Below are 24890 nucleotides of genomic sequence, written 5' to 3' on the forward strand. Positions count from 1 at the left end.
AAAATTTTCAATGCTTACTGCACAAATTATCATTAAATAAATTTTGCAATTAATTTGTACTTTGGATAGCAGAACATTTTATAATTTTGCAAAGTATTAGCCTCCACCCAGCCACCTCATAATGCCAACTGGCTGGCAATATTTTTTGTGGTTAAGACTGTATTACATAGAAGCCAGCAGTAGAACTAGGAGCTTGGTATATCTGCTCCTGAGTTTTTTTTTCACCAGAAATGTCACAGATACCATATGAATCCATACCAAGTACCATCGCCTCTGTGTGTCCTTCCTGCCGTAGCCTTGCTGTCCCCTGTAGCGATGGTCAGAACAGACCATTTTCAGGGTGACCTTTAATGCTCAGACATGCTGCGTTCCAGGAATAAGCAGAGTCTGGAAACCTGCAGTCATATTCCATGGTCTGCGCGTAATTTTCTCCAAGCCAGCACTCCATATCCTGGACTGTAAACATAATCGCATTGCGTCCCTGCAAAATGTGCATTTCCTTAAAGCATCAGTCTAAACTAGATATGCATGTGAATGTTATAGAGGGGGGTGGGATGAATGTGCAAGCTGTGACTTTTGTACAGGAAGTGTCAGTGACCTGGTCATTATGGGCAGTGTCTTCTGTCATGAAGAGGTTGTATGAGGCAGCAGCTCGAGTTTCAGAGAAAAAAAAAAATCCTTCCCCCTCTTAAAACGGACTCACTGTTTAATGCCTTGGTATTTTCTTTTAATAAATGCTAAATTCGGAAAGTCTGTTATGTTGTTATTTTCTGTGTTGTGAACTAAAGAGCAACAGTTTATTTATTTTTTTCATGGAAAAGTAATTTTAAAATGAAACTAACAGTGTGTGCTTAGGGACAAATATGACAGTTTTTTTTTTTTTTTATTCAGCACAGGAACATCATTTTCTCTTAAAAACATAGCACTGTAAAACATTTTGAAATACACTTATTTAGATGGAAACATCTTTAACTACTATGTCCCTTTCATAATGGTATCTTTTAGGAGTAACAGTTACTGTTTTTTTGGAATCTAGTGTACATGTGTGGCAGCCACGGAGTGTCCAGTATAGAAAATGAATTGGGGCAGTTGGTCCCATTATGGTTGACGAAACTACACACTGTAGGTACCTTGGCTTACTCAAATACTGTAGTTAGTAGGTTAGCAACCCAAAATTGAATAGCTTGGATAAAAAAACAACCCCCCACCCCAAAAAACCCCAAAAAACAGTTTTTACGATCTAAAAATTCCTGTCTCAGTGCCCTTTTTCAAGTCACTTCTCGAACCTGTTGTCGACTCCTTATCCTGCTAAGCCCTAAATACATGTCATGATTTGTTACACATTCTTTAGGAATAATTTGTAGCCAAATACATCTTTTTGTCTTTTTACTGATTGCTGAACCAACTGGTAAACAAGATGCTTGCAGCTGAAATAAGATACATTTTTTAAAAGGAATCATTATGTATTATACAATTTTTTTTTTTTTTAAATCAGTACCAAGAATGAGACTGTTTCTATTGTTTCCATTAAATATATATGAAAGTAAAAATTAAAGAACGTAACCATAATTATTAATGTTATTCTGCACATAGTGTGCGCTGTCCAATCAAAGTGCGACCAATCTCGCTATTTAACTAATGGTGAAAGCTGTTGGGGTTAAATGTTTTTAATATGTTTTTATTTTTTACAGATTGTCACTAGGTTAATGTTATATAATTCTGTATATAGTGCAGAATTAAGCAACATTAATATCTACTTTTACTGTCCTTTTTAAGCTTTCATGATTCAGATAGAACATGAGATTTTTTCAATTTACTTCTATCAGATTTCATTTTGTTCTCTTGGTATCCTTTGTTGACAAGCATACCTAGGTAGGCTCAGGAGCAACCATACACTATTGCGAGTTAGCTGCTGATTATGGCTACACACATATGCCTCTTTTCATTGGCTTACCAAAAACGTTCAGCTAGGCCTAGTAGTGCGCTACTGCTGTAGACTTGTAGAGCTATGTGCTTAAGCCCTTTGCAGGTAATAGCACATTATTAATTTTGAATTGTGGGTTTACTAATCTGATTTAGCTGTGTAGAAACCCCTAGGGTTTCATACAGTTACCATCATTTGTGATTTTGTAATTGGTATTTTTTAGTGCTTGTTTGGCATGAAAGCGACATGTTAATGTAATAAGAAAACACTTTTATATGTTTGTGTATAAAAGTAATGCTTATTGGTAACTCTAACACCTTCAAAGGTTAAAACTATAGCGCAAGAACCGCTATGCATTATCACTCCTGAGCAGGCCACGGTCACTGAGCCAGTCAGCAGTGAAGTACTCAGATAGCTGCCAGTCAGCAGCTTGGCACTTCATATGGTGAGATTCAACGATGTCTATGTTGTTATAAAAGCTGTGTTGTCTCTTTAGCATAATACTTAGGCATGAGATTTGAATCTTTTATACACAGTGGTGTTATAGCAATGTAAAATGATCATCTTCCTCTGATATTTTTTTTTTTAATTCTTGACATTCTGTGTTGTAATAAAGGTTTCCTGTTATGTTTTTATAATAGATTATATCCTTATGAGACACCGCGAATAGAAGCAAGGGATCTGTTGGCATTGCAGCAGCTCCAGAGGTGTGAGCACCTGCCATGATATCGGCTGCCTTGCTTTACAGTGGCGGACACAACTGGACTAGTGGAGACCGTGTTCGCATGTGTGGTATCAACGAGGACAGGTACGGGAGTAACTACAATAGAATATGAGTGTTTTTTATCATTTGCTTGTCTTGTCGCTGTGAACCTTTATCAATTATAGGTTTGCGATGGGTTCAGCTGTCTTCAGTAGATGTCCAGTCATTTGGTCCACACTCCAGCTGTAATGCTTTGCCTTGTTTCTGGACAGGAGAATACCATTGTCTGATGAGGAATCCAAGGCCAACAGCTCCCAGCACCTGGGGTCAGAAGATTGTTGTGTAAGCAGAATCCTTTCCAAGGTACGAATACATTTAGTAGGCCTGGGGCCCACATAAAGCAGTTTGACAGTACATATACTTTAGTAATGTGATATCCGTATTGATATATATTTTTTCAAAGACATCCTACTGTAGATTTAAACTCTGGAGCATAACCTTGCCTGTTGCACTCCTTTATGACTCATTTGTGAAATGGACAATAAACATCTTTTAATTACAAGATATTTCCAAAGTGCTGCTATAGAATGACATATCAGCCAAGTGTAAATGTTTTTAAAACAAATTATCATTCTTTTTTACTGCAGTTGTTTTTAGCCACCATTTGCCACCCACTATTTGCCTTATTTATAGGAGCCAGTCTGGACTTGCAGACAAGGCTAGCCATAGGCCCAAATTTTCTGCTGCAACCCTTGATGGCAGACAAAGGGGTTAACTATACTCTGTGTGCTAAATGTTTTTTAGGTAAAGCAGAAGAAGAGGTCATGTGGTCTTAGGGTTTGCACCTCAGCCATGTTTTCCTGGATGCTTATGAGTTACACATGCTGCAGGGTGTGCAGGGAGAAACGTGTATTGTGCTGTTCATCAGTACTATTCATGTGATGTCCAGAGGCCCAATACATGTTCTGTCCTGCTTACCCTGCAGCATGCATAACATATAATTGTCCAGGAAAATATGGCCGAGGTGGCAACCCTACATGGGCTGCTCTGTTCTCTGTGTGAGCTGCTGAAGAGTGATTTTATAGCTCCCCAAGCAGAACGGCAGGTCATGAAATCGAGTCGAGGTGTAACTTTTTTTTTTTTACCTATAAACCTGAGCTTCTCAAAGTTGTAAACTGTTTTAGTTTTTTTTTTTTTTTGTGAGACTTCACTTATGGGTTTAATAGAGTATGTATTGCTAGGTGTTAAAATTTGTGCATTCTTGTGTGTGTATGTATATGTGTGTATATATATATATATATATATATATATATATATATATATATATATATATATATACTGGTGCATACTAGAAAAACTTTGAGATAATGGGCTTTATTTATCAATAGTCAAGCGGACATGATTCTCTGTAGCATGGCGGCCAATCGGCTGCTAGCAGGGGCTGTCAATCATCCAGATTGTATCTAGATGATTTCAATAGGTGGTGGACAGGTTAAAGGGACACTGAACCCAAATTTTTTTCTTTCATTATTCAGATAGAGCATGCAATTTTAAGCAAATTTCTAATTTACTCCTATTATCAATTTTTCTTCGTTCTCTTGCTATCTTTATTTGAAAAAGAAGGCATCTAAACTTGCATTTCAAATAAAGATACCAAGAGAATGAAGAACATTTGATAATAGGAGTAAATTAGAAAGTTGCTTAAAATGTCATGCTCTATCTGAATCATGAAAGAAAAAAATTGTTTTCAGTGTCCCTTTAAGGAGCAGTGGTCTTGACCACTAACTTTTGTTTCAGGCAAACCGGAAGCGATGGACCTCTGAAGCAGCAGCCACTGCCAAATGGATAAATAGAGCCTAATATTTCAAAAAGGGACCCCCAAGAGATTAGTGAACTGCAATTAGAAATAAATCACTACAGGACATTGACCTATTTAAGCACAAAAGCATATTTATTATCCTAACAGTAGAAAATATGTATATATTAGAGATATACACACATACTTTGCACTATAGTTTGGTAAAGTGTTTTCACATTCTTGTGGATTAAGAATGGTCCAAAGTTAAAGGAGCAATAAATACAGTAGAATTGCATAATTAACAAGTAAATAATAAAAAGACAATAATTTAACACCTACTCTTAATGGAAATAAGCAGTAGATTTTGTTTCTGGTAAATTACATTTTTCTCCCATTTTCCAGCCCTCTTTATCATGTGACAGACATCAGCCAATCACAACCTAGTATACATATACCCTGTGAACTTGTGCACATGCTCAGTAGGATCTTGTTCCCCAGAATTGAATATAAAAAAACTGCAAAATTTGCTAATGGAAGTCAATTGGAAAGTGTCTTAGAACTGCATGCTCTATCTCAATCATAAAAGTTTATTTTGACTTTTAATGATTAGTATTAAAAAATAAAAAAATAATAAGAAAAAGGTGGCTAACTGTAGCAGGAGAAAATTAGAAAGTTGCTTAAAATTGCATGCTCTATCTGACTCAAGAAAGAAAGAATTTGGGTTTCATATCCCTTAACTTTTTGGACTGGCTCCTAGTTTTTTAATGAATTTGTCAAGCACTACCTTAAATGTAATTGAGTTACTGCCTTCTGTTGATTTAGTCTTCTAACTTTTTTCCCCTTTTTTTTCTGAAGGTGGAGTTCACACCAGCAACCAACCAAAGTGATGCCCTGATGCTGCAGGAAGATGGAGGTGTGGAGGTAAAAACTGGGCAAAAACTTGAGGAGAAGCCCCCAGATCCTGTAGGAGAGTCAACAATCCTCCAAACCTGTGATAATACATCTCGCTTAGAGAGCAGACAAAGACCCATCATGTTGGATACAACCACACAAGGAACTACAAATTCAGGCAGCAAAAGAATAGAAGCTGCTAGGACTCCAGCTTCAGAGAAAGCTTCTGGAGTTGAACATCATTCTTTACAGCCTGCTGATGCGGAACATTCTGGGAAGCAAAACACAGTGTTGAATGCTGGCATACAAGTAGCTGGTCAACCAATGGAGGCTTCTCACACTGTAGTTTCCTCCAGTTTTAACACCCTTGCTCCTTTTGCTATGAGCAGAATCTGCTTCTCCACCACTCAGGTCCCTAACATGCAGAAACTTCCTCTGTCCTTTCCAAGTGGAACTGTTCTAGCCCAAAGCCAGCCTTTGGTTTACATCCCTCCCCAAAACTGTGGGCAACCTCTAAGTGTAACTACCTTACCAACCACCCTTGGGGTGACACCAGCTCTTACCCTTCCTGTGTTGCCCCCCTATCTGCAGGAGAGATGCATACCAAGCATAATAACACCTTCAGAACTGCATTCACATGCTTTTGCTTCTTCTTTAGGTAGGCCCTTAACCACTGATCCCAAAGTGATTTCTCTAGAATTGAATAAACCAGCCAGCACATCCTCATCCAGTTCATCCCTTGACAGCAATAGCATTACCTCAGTTGTAGAAAGTTCATCAATCTGCAGTGATACTTCTTCCTCCGCTATATCAATTCTTTCTTCACATCCCTCCCACCCTGCAGTTAATGTAAGCCCTCTTACTGTATCTTATGCCAGGGCATCCTCACTTACACAGCCAGTAAATGATTCTGCATCTTCATCTGTTTCTCCATTAAAATCCCCTCCACAGCTTGAAAGAGAGATTGTGTCACCTCAAGATTCTTGTGAAATGCCCCTTGATCTGTCCTCTAAATCTCACCGACATAAACACACACCACCCAACCAACGCAAAACTCCCCCAATGCCAGTGTTAACCCCAGTACACACTAGTGGTAAAGCCTCACTATCCACAGTGCTGTCAAGATCTGATTGCAGTTCTCAGCGTCCCACACAGAACAGCTTCACCAGCAGCAGTGCTGGCCAGAACTTTCGTGCTGCACCCCCTTTGGTAATGTTCCCTGAGTTCTTAAGAAATGGAGATCCAGGATCCTCACAAATATTGGGAACTTCTGGGTCTTGGATTAAAAACTCTGCTGCCCTCCTTAGCACTATACCTGGTACTTATGTAGGAGTAGCTAACCCAGTGCCTGCCTCTATGTTGCTGAACAAAGACTCTAACATGAGCCTCAACACAGACTCCCGACATTTGGCCAAACAGGAGCCAATTTCAATTATTGACCAGGGAGAGCCAAAGAACTCAGGACCATGTGGCAAGAAAGGCAGCCATACAAATATAGATGGACAGCATTCTACAGCCAAGAGGTACATTCATGGACAAGTGACATCTTTTTGTCCACCAAAGGAGTGGTCTTTAGCTGGGCATGGAAATATGCACTCAAAATGTCCCTTAAATGGGAAGCCCAACAATGCTCAGGTTCTGCCAGTTAGTTGGTCTCCATACCATCAGACTTCTCTGCTTTCCATTGGCATACCAGCCACTGGAACACTTCATTCAAATCAAGGTATTCCTCACAGACTTCCCATTGGAGAGTATACCTTGTTTCCCAACATTCTTCCAGCTGAGACCAATATATCACCTCAAAAAACTGTCAGTGAGAATCTTCCTGATGCTCAGCAGAAAAATATGGCAGCATCAAGCCCTGAGAATGATATGGGAGTGAAGGGAAAGCCAACAGACTTGATCTCCAAGCCACAGAAATCACATTCTAATAAAACTCTGCTTGCACCGAAACCATCTACAGTGAACCCTGTAATGTTCCTTCAGCCAAGCCCTGTAAAGAACGTAGCTTGTGCTGATAACCGTTTACAAAGTACAAATGGAAACAGTGCTTTAAACACAAGCTCCAATGATCATAATAGCAAAGGTGAAAAAATGCGTCCTAAGTTATCTTGCACTCGAAAGCCATTTGGGGACACCAAACCTAAAAATAAAGTATTGGCTACTTATATGACATACGACCAATCTTTAATCGCTCAACAGAAAGATTCATTCATTCAGCAAAAAGACACCTATGGTCTTTCTTTGTTGGGTCAAGACTGTAGCAAAAATGGTTCAGGGACTGAGATTTCACATAATCAGCCCACTCCTCGTAAACGGAACTTTAAGAAAGGGCACAGCACAGATACACCACACATTGTCCAAGAGGTAGACTTGAGTAAAGTCAAAATTGAAAGGGTAGATGATGATGAGGCTTTTGGCTGCATTCCCTCCTGTAATAGTACACATTGGACACCGGTGGACATACTAGCTATTCCAAAAATAAAGAAAAGGATTAAGAAAGAACCTGGGTTAAGGGGACGTTCCAGGCGTTTAGAGGACATAGGATTAACCAAGCCAGTTCAACAGAAGTCAAAATGTAGAATAAAGCACAGAGAGGAAGAGTTACATAAAACTGTTCAAGAACCTCACAAGCGAAAGGTAAGTGGCATTGTTACTACACAGTTATGTAATTTATTAAAAACAGATATTTGTGTACGTATGTCTGTCTATTTATATTCTATATACACAAACACATATGCATATTTATCTATATGTATGTTTGTGTGTGAAACCCAAAAAATGTCTTGAGCATACAATTTAAAAAAAGATTCCAATTAACTTATTTTGATTAAATTTGCTTTGTTCATGTGTTGATATTCTTTGTTGAAGAGAAACCTAGGTAGGTGTCTGCTATATGGCAGGAAATAGTGTTGCCATCTAGTATTCTTGTAAATGAATATCATTCTTGCAAAACTGCTGCCATATAAGTGCTCCAGACACAAGCACCCTCCTGAGTGTAGGTCCCTGCTTTTCAACAAAAGATACCAAGAAAACAAAGAAAAATCGATAATTGAAGTAAATTAGATAGTTGTTTAAAGTTATGTGCTCTATCTGAATCACAAAATAAAAAAATGAAGTTTCATGTCCATTTGGGTTTTTATTATGATATATATATATATATATATATATATATATATATATATATATATATATATATATATATATATATATATATATATATATATATAATGTGTGTGTGTGTACACTCTCTTGCATAAATGTTATCCTTTGTTGAAAAGCTGGAAGGTAAGCTCAGGAGCATGCTCTTGTCTGTAGCACTATTAGGCAGCAGCTTTGCAAGAATGTTAGCAAGAGCACTAGATGGCAGCTCTATTTCCTGACAAGTAGTGCTCCAGACATGTGCACGCTACTTATCTAGATATCTCTTCAACAAAGAATATCATCAGAACAAAGCAAATTTGATAATAGAAGTAAATTCTATGCTTTGTCTAAATCATGGAAGACATTTTTGAGCTGTATGTCCCTTTAAAGTCAAGCAGGTGCAGGCTCTCTTTACCCCAAGGCAGAACATACTGTGATCTGCAATGTCATCGCAGAAAATGCAGAATGTCTGCAGAAAGGAGCACAGGAAAATTTGGGCTTGCACTTAAAAATGTTTTTGTTTTTTTTAATTTACGTTTTATTTAACAGGTTTCTTTCATGCAATATCGCCTTTATTTAATTTTCTGGCAGCATACCACCGGTGTTCTAACATTTTCCCAGACCCATAGGAATGCAGGACCGCGTCACATTCCTATGGATCCATGAAAATTTTAGAACACCGGTATACATTGTAACCTCTCCCCCAGCTTCCCTCCCGTCAACACAGAACCATGGCGTACTCCCAGGGCTCCACGGTGTCCATGGACTCAAAGCATCTGCTATGGGGTTGTAAGGTTCCATCTGGGCACCATAAAGGAAGTAAGGGAAGCGGCTTCAAAGGTGTTCTCTGGCTGTTACCGGGACGCTGCAGAACGCCCACAATCTGATGTCATAGCCGGTATAAAAAAAGTTAAAGCTCAGGATCATAATTATTTCTGGACACCTGCAGCTTGGAGTGGCGTCTGCAATATCCTCCAAGGAGTGTAAGGCCACGGCAACTCTTTCCTTCCCCAATAAATAGTAGGTTTGCTGCTTGTTGTTTTTTTTCTTTTAAGAAAACAAACCTATTGTTACACACACACACACACATACTTTTGGTGAATGTAATCATCATATTGGCGTGTTTGTGTGTGTATGTGTATATATATATATATATATATATATATATATATATATATATATATATATATATATATATATATATACACAGCGGATATAACAAGTCTACACACCCCTGTTAAAATGTCAGGTTTCTGTGATGTAAAAAAATGAGACAAAGATAAATCATTTCAGAACTTTTTCCACCTTTAATGTAACCTATAAACTGTACAACTCAATTGTAAAACAAACTGAAATATTTTGGGTGGAGGGAAGTAAAAATAAAAAAGTAAAATAACATGGTTGCATAAGTGTGCACACCCTTTAACTTATACTTTGTTGAATTGGATGTAGCTGTTTTCACATTCAAATCATGTTAAATAGGAGTCAGTACACACCTGCCATCATTTAAAGTGCCTCTGATTAACCCCAAATAAAGTTCAGCTGTTCTAATAGGTCTGTCCTGACATTTACTTAGTCGCATCCAACAGCAAAAGCCATGGTCCGCTTCCAAAGCATCAGAGGGATCTTATTGTTAAAAGGTATCAGTCAGAAGAAGGGTACAAAAGAATTCCCAAAGCATTAGATATACCATGGAACATAGTGAAGATAGTCATCATCAAGTAGAGAAAATGTGGCACAGCAGTGCCATTACCAAGAACTGGATGTCCCTCCAAAACTGGTGAAAAGACGAGAAGAAAACTGGTCTGGGAGGCCTACACCAACATTAAAGGAGCTGCAGGAATATCTGGCAAGTACTGGCTGTACATCACCAAAAAACACCATACCCACAGTGAAGCATGGTGGTGGCAGCATCATGCTTTGGGGCTGTTTTTCTTCAGCTGGAACTGGGGCCTTAGTCAAGGTAGAGGGAATTATGTACAGTTCCAAATACCAGTCAATATTGGCACAACGCCTTCAGGCTTCTGCTAGAAAGCTGAACATGAAGAGGAACTTCATCGTTCAGCATGACAACAACCCAAAGCATACATCTAAATCAACAAAGGAATGGCTTCACCAGAAGAAGATTAAAGTTTTGTAATGGTCCAGCCAGAGCCCAGACCTGCATCCGATCGAAAATCTGTGGGGTGGTCTGAAGAGGGCTGTGCGCAGAAGATGTTTTTGCAAAGAAGAGTGGGCAAATCTTGCCAAGTCAAGATGTGCCATGCTGATAGACTCATTACCAGAAAGACTGAGTGCTGTAATAAAATCAAAAGGTGCTTCAACAAAGTATTAGTTTAAGGGTGTGCACACGTATGCAACCATGTTATTTTACTTTTTTTATTTTTACTTCACTCCACCTAAAATATTTCAGTTTGTTTTTCAATTGAGTTGTACAATTTATAGCTCACATTAAAGGTGGAAAAAGTTCTGAAATGATTTATCTTTGTCTATTCTTTTACATCACAGAAACCTGACATTTTAAAAGGGGTGTGTAGACTTTTTATATCCACGGTGTGTATATATATGTATATATATGTGTGTGTGTATATATACACAGGGAGTGCAGAATTATTAGGCAAATGAGTATTTTGACCACATCATCCTCTTTATGCATGTTGTCTTACTCCAAGCTGTATAGGCTCGAAAGCCTACTACCAATTAAGCATATTAGGTGATGTGCATCTCTGTAATGAGAAGGGGTGTGGTCTAATGACATCAACACCCTATATCAGGTGTGCATAATTATTAGGCAACTTCCTTTCCTTTGGCAAAATGGGTCAAAAGAAGGACTTGACAGGCTCAGAAAAGTCAAAAATAGTGAGATATCTTGCAGAGGGATGCAGCACTCTTAAAATTGCAAAGCTTCTGAAGCGTGATCATCGAACAATCAAGCGTTTCATTCAAAATAGTCAACAGGGTCGCAAGAAGCGTGTGGAAAAACCAAGGCGCAAAATAACTGCCCATGAACTGAGAAAAGTCAAGCGTGCAGCTGCCAAGATGCCACTTGCCACCAGTTTGGCCATATTTCAGAGCTGCAACATCACTGGAGTGCCCAAAAGCACAAGGTGTGCAATACTCAGAGACATGGCCAAGCTAAGAAAGGCTGAAAGACGACCACCACTGAACAAGACACACAAGCTGAAACGTCAAGACTGGGCCAAGAAATATCTCAAGACTGATTTTTCTAAGTTTTTATGGACTGATGAAATGAGAGTGAGTCTTGATGGGCCAGATGGATGGGCCCGTGGCTGGATTGGTAAAGGGCAGAGAGCTCCAGTCCGACTCAGACGCCAGCAAGGTGGAGGTGGAGTACTGGTTTGGGCTGGTATCATCAAAGATGAGCTTGTGGGGCCTTTTCGGGGTTGAGGATGGAGTCAAGCTCAACTTCCAGTCCTACTGACAGTTTCTGGAAGACACCTTCTTCAAGCAGTGGTACAGGAAGAAGTCTGCATCCTTCAAGAAAAACATGATTTTCATGCAGGACAATGCTCCATCACACGCGTCCAAGTACTCCACAGCGTGGCTGGCAAGAAAGGGTATAAAAGAAGAAAATCTAATGACATGGCCTCCTTGTTCACCTGATCTGAACCCCATTGAGAACCTGTGGTCCATCATCAAATGTGAGATTTACAAGGAGGGAAAACAGTACACCTCTCTGAACAGTGTCTGGGAGGCTGTGGTTGCTGCTGCACGCAATGTTGATGGTGAACAGATCAAAACACTGACAGAATCAATGGATGGCAGGCTTTTGAGTGTCCTTGCAAAGAAAGGTGGCTATATTGGTCACTGATTTGTTTTTGTTTTGTTTTTGAATGTCAGAAATGTATATTTGTGAATGTTGAGATGTTATATTGGTTTCACTGGTAAAAATAAATAATTGAAATGGGTATATATTTGTTTTTTGTTAAGTTGCCTAATAATTATGCACAGTAATTGTCACCTGCACACACAGATATCCCCCTAAAATAGCTATAACTAAAAACAAACTAAAAACTACTTCCAAAACTATTCATATATACAGGGAGTGCAGAATTATTAGGCAAGTTGTATTTTTGAGGATTAATTTTATTATTGAACAACAACCATGTTCTCAATGAACCCAAAAAACTCATTAATATCAAAGCTGAATAGTTTTGGAAGTAGTTTTTAGTTTGTTTTTAGTTATAGCTATTTTAGGGGGATATCTGTGTGTGCAGGTGACTATTACTGTGCATAATTATTAGGCAACTTAACAAAAAACAAATATATACCCATTTCAATTATTTATTTTTACCAGTAAAACCAATATAACATCTCAACATTCACAAATACACATTTCTGACATTCAAAAACAAAACAAAAACAAATCAGTGACAATATAGCCACCTTTCTTTGCAAGGACACTCAAAAGCCTGCCATCCATGGATTCTGTCAGTGTTTTGATCTGTTCTCCATCAACATTGCGTGCAGCAGCAACTACAGCCTCCCAGACACTGTTCAGAGAGGTGTACTGTTTTCCCTCCTTGTAAATCTCACATTTGATGATGGACCACAGGTTCTCAATGGGGTTCAGATCAGGTGAACAAGGAGGCCATGTCATTAGATTTTCTTCTTTTATACCCTTTCTTGCCAGCCACGCTGTGGAGTACTTGGACGCGTGTGATGGAGCATTGTCCTGCATGAAAATCATGTTTTTCTTGAAGAATGCAGACTTCTTCCTGTACCACTGCTTGAAGAAGGTGTCTTCCAGAAACTGGCAGTAGGACTGGGAGTTGAGCTTGACTCCATCCTCAACCCGAAAAGGCCCCACAAGCTCATCTTTGATGATACCAGCCCAAAACAGTACTCCACCTCCACCTTGCTGGCGTCTGAGTCGGACTGGAGCTCTCTGCCCTTTACCAATCCAGCCACGGGCCCATCCATCTGGCCCATCAAGACTCACTCTCATTTCATCAGTCCATAAAACCTTAGAAAAATCAGTCTTGAGATATTTCTTGGCCCAGTCTTGACGTTTCAGCTTGTGTGTCTTGTTCAGTGGTGGTCGTCTTTCAGCCTTTCTTACCTTGGCCATGTCTCTGAGTATTGCACACCTTGTGCTTTTGGGCACTCCAGTGATGTTGCAGCTCTGAAATATGGCCAAACTGGTGGAAAGAGGCATCTTGGCAGCTGCACGCTTGACTTTTCTCAGTTCATGGGCAGTTATTTTGCGCCTTGGTTTTTCCACATGCTTCTTGCGACCCTGTTGACTATTTTGAATGAAACGCTTGATTGTTCGATGATCACGCTTCAGAAGCTTTGCAATTTTAAGAGTGCTGCATCCCTCTGCAAGATATCTCACTATTTTTTACTTTTCTGAGCCTGTCAAGTCCTTCTTTTGACCCATTTTGCCAAAGGAAAGGAAGTTGCCTAATAATTATGCACACCTGATATAGGGTGTTGATGTCATTAGACCACACCCCTTCTCATTACAGAGATTCACATCACCTAATATGCTTAATTGGTAGCAGGCTTTCGAGCCTATACAGCTTGGAGTAAGACAACATGCATAAAGAGGATGATGTGGTCAAAATACTCATTTGCCTAATAATTCTGCACACAGTGTGTATATATATATATATATATATATATATATAATGTGTGTGTATGTATATATGTGTGTATATATATATATATATATATATATATATATATATATATATATACAATTATTTTTTTTAAGAGAAACAAATGACAAATTCTACCCAGAGTGTGTGTGTGTGAGGCTGAGAGTGAGTATGTGTCTGTGTGTGAGGTTGTGTGTTAATTTCAAAATGACCTGCAGAAAGTTTTTCACTTAAAAAAAATCCTATTGCAGAAAGTAAAAAAATGTTCTGCCTCTGGGTCTCTTTATATTAGGCACACATAAGCATGTGTACACATATACATAGTTGAATTCTTCTAGCCAGAAGCAAGCTGTGTCGATATTATGCACAAGTATTATGTTATATACAGTCATGGCCAAAAATATTGGCACCCCTGCATTTCTGTCAGATAATGCACCACCTCGCCCAGAAAATTGTAGCAATTACATGTTTATTTATTTTGTTTGTATTGGTATGACACAAAAAAGTGAAGGAAAAAAAGAAGCCACATCTGACACATTCCATGCAAAACTCCAAAAATGGACTGGTCAAAATTATTGGCACCCTCAATTTAATCTTTGATAGCACACCCCTTGGAAAAAATAACTGAAATCAATTGCTTCCTGTAACAATCAGTGAGTTTCTTACACCTATTTACTGGAATTTTGGACCACTCTTCTTTCACCAACTTCTCCAGGTCTCTCAGATTGGAAGGGTTCCTTTTCCCAACTGCTGTTTTGAGATCTCTCCACATGTGCTCTATGGGATTGAGATCTAGACTCATTGCTGGCCAGTTCAGTACTCTCCAGCACTTTGTCTTAAACCATTTCTGGGTGCTTTTTGACGTGTGCTTTGGATCAGTGTCCTGCTGACGGAGACCCAACTTTCTGACACTGGGCCCTACATTGCACCACAGAATTATTTGGTAGTCTTTAGATTTCATAATTCTATGCACACAATCAAGACATCCAGTGCCTGAAGCAGCAAAGCAACCCCAAAACATCAGTGAACCTCCACCATGTTTGACTGTAGGGGCTGTATTCTTTTCTTTTAAAGCCTCATTTCTTTTTCTGAAAACAGTAGAATGATGGGCTATACCAAAAAGCTGTGATTTTGTTTAGTGCGAGCTGACACATTTGTACCCTGTACCTGAAGGTCAGCTTGAATTTGTCTGGAATTTGATTGGGGTTCTTTATCCACCATTTGAAACAATCCTTTGTTGCAATCTTTGATCAATTTTTCTCTTTCATCCAAGTCCAGGGAGATTAGGTATAGTGCCATGGGCTGTAAACTTCTTGACAAGGTTGCGCACAGTGGACACAAGAACATTAAGATTTCTGGAGATGGACTTGTAACCTTGAGATGGTCCATGCTTTTCCACAATTTTTGTTCTCAAATCCTCAGACAATGCTTTGCTGCTTTTTCTTTTCTCCATGCTCAGTGTTGCACACAGAGACACACAACCGAAAGGTTGAGTCAATTTTTCACCATTTAACTGGTTGCCAATGGGATTTCCATATTGTCAGCACCTATTAATTGATACAGGTGAGTTTAATTACAAATTACAGGAGCATCACAAACTTGGAATGCAATTATTTCTTATAATTTTGTCCAGTCAATTTTTGGAGTTTTGCGTGGAATGTGTCAGATTTGGCTTTTTTTTCTCTCCACTTTTTTTGTGTCAATACCAATACAAACAAAAGAAATAAACATGAAAATGCCTAAACATTTGTAATTGCTACAATTTTCTGGGCGAAGTGGTGCATTATCTGACAGAAATGCAGGGGTGCCAATATTTTTGGCCATGACTGTATATGTGTAAAATGTGGTTGCAATCAGTACTATTAAAGGTATTGTAGACATGGAAATGGATTACAGTATACCAAAAATGCTGCTAAACAAAATAAAGTACATAGGGCTTAAAGAGACCTATGCAAAACAAGATATGTGGTAGAAATAGGTGTTGGCGCTTATTCAGTATGTTTAATCCGTGTACACCCTGCGTGGTGACTGCTGTGTTGCGCTTGTCTTTCTTAGTGTCTTTAGGAGTATGGTATCCCTTCAGGCTCCATGCACCCGGTATAAAGATAAAGTAAAGAGACAAAAGCCGCAAGTAGCGTAATACTATTTATTTAAAAGTGGTAAAAGATCCCCACCATAAAAACCGCACTCACACTATGTGCCCTCAAGGACAATCGGCTAGATTACAACTGTTGCGGTATGGCTTTTAATGCTGAAAAAATAAATGGAACGCATATTACGAGTAGTGTCGTATAGCTATACCGCAAACATTTTAGCCTGTAACGTCTATTCCACACTCAAAAAATTACGTTTTTGTGTGGGATTTTCATAGCGCCGGTATTACAGGTTGTGCGTTCAGGCTAAAATGCTTGCGTTATTCAGACACGATCCATACTGCCATCTGAGAGCAGTAGTTATGAATTTTGCAAAACAAAAATGTTTCACAAAACTCATAACTAAACTGTTATAAAGTACACTTATACCCATAAACTAGCTATTAACCCCTTAACCGCCACCTTCCTGCATCGCAAACACTATTTAAAACTTATTAACCCCTAATCTGCCGCCCACCCACATTGCGATTATTAAATGAACCTAATAACCCCTAATCTGCCGCCCACCCACATCGCCAACACTATTTAAATATATTAACCCCTAATCCGCCGCTTGCCAACATCGCCACCACTATAATAAAGTTAATAACCCCTAAACCTCTGGCCTCCCACATTGCAAAACACTAAATTAAACTATTAACCCCTAAACCGAATACCCCCCTAACTTTAAATTAAAATTACAATATAACTTCATTTAAATAAATAAAAACTTATCTGTGAAATAAAAATAAACCTAACATTAAACTATAAAGTAAACTAACATTACTTTTTTAATAAAATTAAAAAATACTACCAATTAAAAAATCTAAATTAACAAATTTAAAAAAAAACTAACGCTACGAGAAAAATTAAAAAATCTAAAATTACAAAAAATAATAAACACTAAATTACGAAAAATAAATAAAACTCTAAGCTTACAAAAATAAACAAAATTATCAAAAATAAAAACAATTACACCTAATCTAATAGCCCTATAAAAATAAAAAAGCCCCCCAAAATAAAACCACTCCCTAGCCTACAATAAACTACCAATAACCCTTAAAAGGGCCTTTTGTATGGCATTTCCCTAAGTTTAACAGCTCTTTTACCTGTAAAAAAAAAAATACAAAGTCCCCCCAACAGTAAAACCCACCACCCAACCAACCCCCTTAGCTACTCATTGCCCCTAAAGGGGTATTTGTATGGGCATTGCCCTTAAAAGGGCATTCAGCTCTTTTTCACTGCCCTTAAAAGGGCATTCAGCTCTTTTACAAAAGCCCTAATCTAAATAAAAGAAACCCACCCCCCAAAAAAATAAAAATAACGCTAACCCCAGAATATCTACTCACGGTTCCTGAAGTCCGGACATCCATCTCCATCCAGGGTGCGAGAAGTCTTTATCCAGGCAGCGATATCTTTATCCATCCCGGGGGCGTCTTCTATCTTCATCCCGGTGGCGCTGAGCCATCCTGGAAGCTGGTCCCATCCTGCGCGGAGCGTCCTCTTCATACGGTCACCGCCGTACACTCAAGTTGAATGCAAGGTAGCCATTTCAAAATGGCGTACCTTGCATTCCTATTGGCTGATTTGATTCTTTAAATTCAAATCAGACAATAGGATGAGAGCTTCATATATATATATATATATATATATATATATATATATATATATATATATATATATATTTTCCCAAAAAACAAAGTTGCACTCTCAAGATTTTTTGGACTGCTATTAGCTTTGCTGCACCCAGGTGGCTGACCTTGGAGGGAGGATTCGTTACTTATGGTATTTTCTATCTATCTATATATACTGTGTGTGTGTTGATGTATGTGTGTGTATATGTATATGTGTGTATGTATGTATGTATGTGTATATATATATATATATATATATATATATATAATTGAAAAAGGCAGGCACTCTCACTTAATGGTTAGTTACCAGGGTGTCCAGCTTGGAAAATAACATCTCAAAAGAATCCATACAGAAGTTGTGGTAGGGAAGCAGCACTCACTGGATTTGAAATTTAAAGCAAACAACTCTTTATTTTTTACACTATTGTGTGTGTGTGTGTATATATATATATATATATATATATATATATATATATATATATACAGGGCCTATGAATACCCAAAAACTCCCCTCGCCCACCAGGCTAGTAAATGACACAACTTACCAGCCCGCAAGAAACTTTAGTCGCCCGTGCGTATCTGCATGTAGTGTGTATATATCTTATGTAAAAAGGCAATATAAATAGTGTTTTTGTAATCCCTCAAAGCAAAGCTGCTTAATATTTGGGACTTAATAAAAAGGCTTTAACTTTAGAAAATATTTTTCTATCACTAGGTATAAAAAAACAGGGATATTATCTTTGTAATACTGTATGTACGTCTTGATTTTTTCCCCCTAAGGAAAAAAAGATATAATTGAGCTTTTTTTTTTACTTCAGCATATGTGGGGGGTTATGATTGACTAAATATATTTAATGCTGCCACCCTTCACCCTATAGCGCTGTGAGCGGTACTGCATTTAGCTGGACAATGAACAGTGACATAACGAGCATTTTAAAAATACTTCCCCCCCCCCCCCCCTTTCTTCCCAGCTTCCTTTCAACTACTAGCGCGACTGTCAGTGCCGCACTAGCAGATTTGACTGGGTGCATGGAGATGGTATGTTCTCTACTAATTGGTAAAGTCAGTTTTTGGAGCATTAATAGCATTCAGAAAAGCTTGATCGTGTACATTGTGCTGAAGTACTGCAGAGGACCCTGGATTACCTCAGCATAATGTACGTGAGCAAGCTGCCTACCATAACTATATAGTCACTTTAACCCATACTTCATTCATACACGGAGAAGAAACACTCACCGCTCTAACAAGATCTCTTCCCGCGCAGATAACTTTAGGGGTGGGAAGTAGCAACTGACAAGGAAGAGACCAAGAGTCATGGAGATAAGGGGAGGTCTTTGAATGCATTTAACAGAAAGAACCCCCCCTTTCTACCCTCCTTTCCCGTGTGTGCGCATATGTGAAAGGCAATTTGACATTTTTTATTATTGCTTCTTATATCCCACTTAAAATGTCAGGTCTCCGCTCGGGCTGGTAACTTAAAAATTTTACTTGCCCGCAAGAAATTTAGGTTGCCATTGGATATATATGGATATATATATATATATATATATATATATATATATATATATATATATATATATATATATATATATATATATATATATATAGTGGCTAAATATAGGTAAAATTCAGATGATATATTGCTTTGTTTATATTTCTGTACATAAAAATGTTAGAAACTGAGACAAATAATAATGTTCTGTATGCAATGTTTTAAATTTGTTCAATGGGAAAGTTATCAGGCTGCAGGTGGACAAGTTCACAAGCAGAGAAATTTGTCTGCATTCGCCACTTGTAATGCAGCATTGTTCGTTGGAATTTTAGATTGTAAAGGAGCTTGAGTGTGTTCAGGGGGATTTTTCTCAACCACATCTGAGTGGGTTTTCAGCCACTGATATTGTATCTATCTTCCAGCGGAGAAAACAGCCAGCCGTCACTCAAGCAACAGGGAAACGAGAACATAAGATTACAAGATCTGAAAAGGAGTCATCAGTTGGTCGGCCAAGGAGACGGAGGAGGAAAGCTATCAAGTGTGAGCCCCTGGACCCAGAGCTGGACAGAGGTAATAAGAAGTTAGTTATGTTTGTGTCAATAAAGGAGATGGCAGAGAATACTAGTCAAGTTGTCTAACTGCTAGACCTGGATTTGGCAAGTGTCTGAGGGGATGTAGTTGTATCACCTTAGTTTACTGTAACTGGTGGTAAATACAGATGTCCTCTCAACTAGTTGGCTTTCATCTGGACACATTTATATACCTCTCATTGCTGGGCGCTAATGACCTTGCTTTTGTTTAAAATCATCCAGGTGATCTAAAGGTTTGCTTCATAGGGCACATATTGTTTATAACACCAGGGTTGTTTTTTAACACCTTGGTCATAGTGCATCTGCAGGGTGCCAGTGGGCAACCCGCCTCATTGGGTGCTACCCTTACAGCCCTGTTAAACAGTCAGGCTGTAACAATTGCATTGCAAAAACTAAATTCAAACTTTGGCCTTTTATATACGTAAAATACCCAAGATCATTAAGGAGTTATTATTTGCAGCCCAAAGCCCAGTTGTTACATACTCTGGTTACTAATAAATGGTGCCAAGAATAGATTACAAGGCTGAACTTTAGTAGTTTTTAACTAGGCTATGCACTCTGATTGAACTGTATTTTTTTTATTTTTTTTTAATACAATACAATGCTGGAATTTAAAGTTACCTGTAAAAGGCCAATAACGTGCAACAAGTCAAGGGGTTAACAATCTCCGTATTTTACCCCAATGTTTCTGTATCCGCGTGAGCTTTCAGGCTCGCCGGAAACAGGAGTTAAGAAATAGCGTTCTTAAGACCGCTGCTCCTTAACTCGTCAGCTTGCTCTGAGGCTGCGGACATCAATCCGCCCGATCGTATATGATCGGGTTGATTAACACCCCCTGCTAGTGGCCGATTGGTAGCAAATCTGCAGGGGGCGGCATTGCACAAGCAGTTCACCAGAACTGCTTGTGCAGTGTTAAATGCTGACAGCGTATGCTGTCGTCATTTAGCGATGCAGGGCGGACATGATTCGCTATAGTGAATTATGTCCGCCCGGAGTATGTTAAATCTACCCCAATGTATAAAATATTGGCTGAAAAAATTAAATTCTGTCAAAATAATAGGCATTGAATATGAGATTTACAAAGGATATAAGCATACAGATATACCTTCTGTTTGCATTAAAACTGTAGGTGTGACCAAAAGAAGCCTTAGAAATGGGAAAGAGTGGAGGCGGGGATGGAGCAGGATAAATGTAAGTTTTGGGGAGTACCTGGAGATTAATTTGGAAATCTAGTTGGATGGAAGATTGTTTGGTGATTTTTTTTATCGTGGAAAGTATTTTAAGTTTAATTCAGTGAAGTATAGAGAACCAGTGTATGGGCTGACAAAGATATTTTGCTGCAGTTAAGGCATTCATAACAAACTGGGGAAGGGAAAGATATTTGTCACTAAGGAGCAGGTTACAGTTGTCAATGCAAGGCAGGGGAAATATTTTTTTTTTTTTTGGGTTGTTAAAGGGACAGTCAAATCAAAATTAAGCGTTCATGATTCAGATAGGGCATTTAATTTTAAACAACTTTCCAATTTACTTTTATCATTACGTTTGCTTTGTTCTATTGGTATTCTTTGTTGAAAGCTAAACCTAGGTAGGCTCATATGCTAATTTCCAAGCCCTTTGAGGCAACCTTTTATCTTCGTGCTTTGTATTAGCTTTTCACAGTGTTAGTTAATGTTTGTCATATAGATAACATTGTGCTCTCTCTTGTGGAGTTAATTATGAGTCAACACTGGCTAAAATGCAAGTCTGGCAAAAGAACCGAAAAAAGGGGGCTGTCTGCAGAGGCTTAGATACAAGGTAATCAATCACAGGGGCAAAAAGTATATTAATATAACAGTGTTGGTTATGCAAAACTGGTAATAAATGGATTATCTATCTTTTTAAGTAATAATCATTTTCAAGTAGACTGTCCCTTTAAGCTGTTAATAGGTGGAAGATATCCAGAAGGCAATTGCAGTGACTTGGTTGAGTAAGGAGAGTCTTGTATTGTGTGAATAAGGGAGATATAAATTTGGGTCTCATCAATGAGTTGACATTTTATAGAAACTTGTTTTCTATGGGAAAGCTGAGCCTTGTGGTACTTCCACACAGGGAATCAAAGGATGTGTCATTGATACTCTATGAGTAATTGAATGGCAGGAAGGAGACCATAAAAGAGGCCATGATACGAAAATATTGAAGATCTTGTACGAGGAGGTGGTTATCAAATGCTGAAGAGAGTTCCAAAAGAATTAGGAGAGACGAGTGGCAGGTGTACCTAGAAGAATTGCTGCTGATTTGAAAGCAATGGGCGGTCACACCAAATATTGACTGTATTTAGATTTGTGTTATGTTCACTCACTTTGCATTTTGTTAATTGATAAAAAAACATTTTTGCTTTACAGCATGTTTTCACACCTACCTAAAACGTTTGCACAGTACTGTATGTACATATCCTCAGCACCAGCAGTGCACTACTGGGAGCTAACTGGTGGTTGGTAGTTGCACACATTTATCTCTTGTCCTTTGCTTAGTAGATGTGTTCAACAAACTCCCAGTAATGCATTGGTTTTCTGAAACTGACTTCTACTATGTGTTTGCAGGGGTTAAATACATAGTTATATGCAAGCCATAATTAAAAAAATAAAATGTTCTAACATATAAGTGTTTTCCTTTTGCACCTTTATGTTCCTTTAAAGGAACAGTCAACACCAAAATTGTTTAAAAATATAGATAATGCCTTTGCTACCCATTCCCTAGCTGTGCACAAAAAACATAGTTATATTAATATACTTTTTAACCTTTTAAGCCTCTAAATTTCTGTCTGTTTCTAAGTCACTAAAGCCAGCTCCTTGATCACATGTTTTGTATTAGCTTTTCACAACTGGGGAGTGCTAGTTCATGTGAGCCATATAGATAACATTGAGCTCACGCCTGTGGATTCTAACAATACAGCACTAATTTACTTAAATGCAAGTCAATAGATAAAGTCATGTGATTGGGGGGCTGTCAGAAGAGTCTTAGATACAAGGTAATCACAGAAGTAAAAAGTATATTAATATAACTGTGTTGGTTATGCAAAACTGTGGAATGGGTAAGAAAGGGATTATCTATCTTTTTAAACAATAAAATGTTTTGCGTTGACAGTCCCTTTAATGGTTAATTACCCCCGCTCAAAATTTTTTTTTTTGCATTGGCTGAACCTTGTTTAAAATACTTAGGCCATGTCTATGAAGACTTTTCTTGATGCTGCCATGTAATGTTTTCGGTAGAAAATATCCTCTGTTTGTATGTGCTATGGTGCTGTCTGTAGTATAAGTGGAAGGTTTTTAATTGATAATGATACTTTATTATATTGTTTTTCTAAAAACATCAAATCGATGTACATGTAATGGTATTTAACACATAGATAACATTAACCAGTTCATTATTACTTCTTTAAAGGAACATTTTTAACCTGGTGGGTAAACTACAATAACATGGATACTGTAGTCCCTTCCCCCCTTCTCTTCAAAGCCATTCTTCTTTTAACGCTTAGGGCTAGATTTATCATAGCTGAGGCGTACAGGGGCAAGTATACACGCCCCTGTACGCCTCAGTTCGCCTGTGGCGGGGGGAAATTACCCGTAGGTAATTAACATTGCACACGAGCGCAATTTTGCGCTCGCGTGCAATCCCGCCCCCTGCCCGCGCACAACCAATCACGCGAGGGCAGGAGCTGTCGTCCGACCAAGGAGATTGAATTTCGCAGTTTAGAGGTGGCGAAGAGCTTAGGGAAGCAGTGGTCTGGTGACCGCTGCTTGATAAATCACGGCGAGCAAGTTCTTGTGAGAACTTGCTGCCGTAGGGGCTTAATAAATCTAGCCCTTAATGGTGCCAGTTGGTCTTACTCCATCTTGGAACTTAGGTATTCTGTGACAGAATTAGTGCACATTCAAAGATCAGCTTTTTTACAGCTGTATTGTGCATTTCCACTTAGTGTGTGTGATGAGAGCTTTACATTTTTGGAATGGCTATATAGCTTTATGTGTTTTATGTGTCCTCTTTATACATTTATACAGGCTATGTAACTTTTAAACCGTATAAAAATGGTAACCGTCCCGCTGTTTTTAGCACGTGCTAACCTAAAGGGCACAATACAGCTGTGAAAACCCCAACAACATTATTCTATGAATGTTCGCTAATTCTGTTACAGGGTGAAAGAATAAATTAGCCCTAAGATGGTTCCCATTACAAAGATTGGGGAGCTTCACCAACTGGCACCTGTAAATGAGAATGGTAGATACAGGAGGAAAAACATGGTGAATAGTAACCATTCTGTTGAAGTTGTGCCAACAATATAATGTTACTTTAATACTTCATTATGCTTAAATACTTGACCCAATTTATTTTATAAATTAATTTTCTGGATACAGAGGTCACAAAATGCTATTGGACAAACCGGGAGAAGGGAGTGTTGTGATTTTGCAAACTGTGAAAATCTAGTCTTAGTTTGGCTGACCATCCATATTACCATAGATTGAGGATTTGTGTTACTGAATACAATAGGACAGTATTTTTTTAGCTTTTTTTCAGGCTCTCTAACTCATTTTTGCATCAAAAGCAGCTGTTGCTTTGAAAGTGAAAACTGGGGGAAAAACTATCTGTAGCAAACAGTTGGTTTCTTCAGATCCAGTGGCTTCTTCTCTGCCACATGGTCTAAGTAAATATGTTAGACCCTTTGCCAAACAGATAATTCCAGCCTTGTTAGGAAGGAATCGCGTCTGACTGTAGCGTTTGGTGACAGCAGGATATTACATAACCAGCTGAAGTTAGTGGCCGGCAGTTAACAGAGTTTCCTGTATCCCTGATCACACTTCCTATTGTAGACTCCTGGCTGCTTCATACATTGACACCAACAAGAATTCAATTTTTAATTTTTCAATGGGCAAAGCTTTCAAACAGAACTTCTCTCATCTTCCTGCAACACAGCTAGAGAATGA

General features: G+C 38.5%; 1 protein-coding gene across 4 annotated transcripts in view; it reads left to right on the plus strand.

Moving 5' to 3' along the window:
• Positions 1 to 24890, plus strand: part of BCORL1 (BCL6 corepressor like 1) — a 137700-nt gene that overhangs the window by 18045 nt on the left and 94765 nt on the right. For 3 of the 4 annotated variants that reach the window (XM_053699384.1, XM_053699386.1, XM_053699385.1), the window contains exons 2-5: positions 2566 to 2732; positions 2900 to 2990; positions 5281 to 7956; positions 19765 to 19912. In XM_053699384.1, the coding sequence (XP_053555359.1) occupies positions 2647 to 2732; positions 2900 to 2990; positions 5281 to 7956; positions 19765 to 19912 (3001 nt within the window). In that variant the 5' untranslated portion in view covers positions 2566 to 2646. Of the gene's footprint in view, positions 1 to 2565; positions 2733 to 2812; positions 2991 to 5280; positions 7957 to 19764; positions 19913 to 24890 lie in introns of those variants that run through there. The other variant, XM_053699387.1, reaches the window with a different exon arrangement.

This window comes from Bombina bombina, chromosome 1, assembly GCF_027579735.1.
Source record: "Bombina bombina isolate aBomBom1 chromosome 1, aBomBom1.pri, whole genome shotgun sequence".
NCBI classification, from domain to species: domain Eukaryota; kingdom Metazoa; phylum Chordata; class Amphibia; order Anura; family Bombinatoridae; genus Bombina; species Bombina bombina.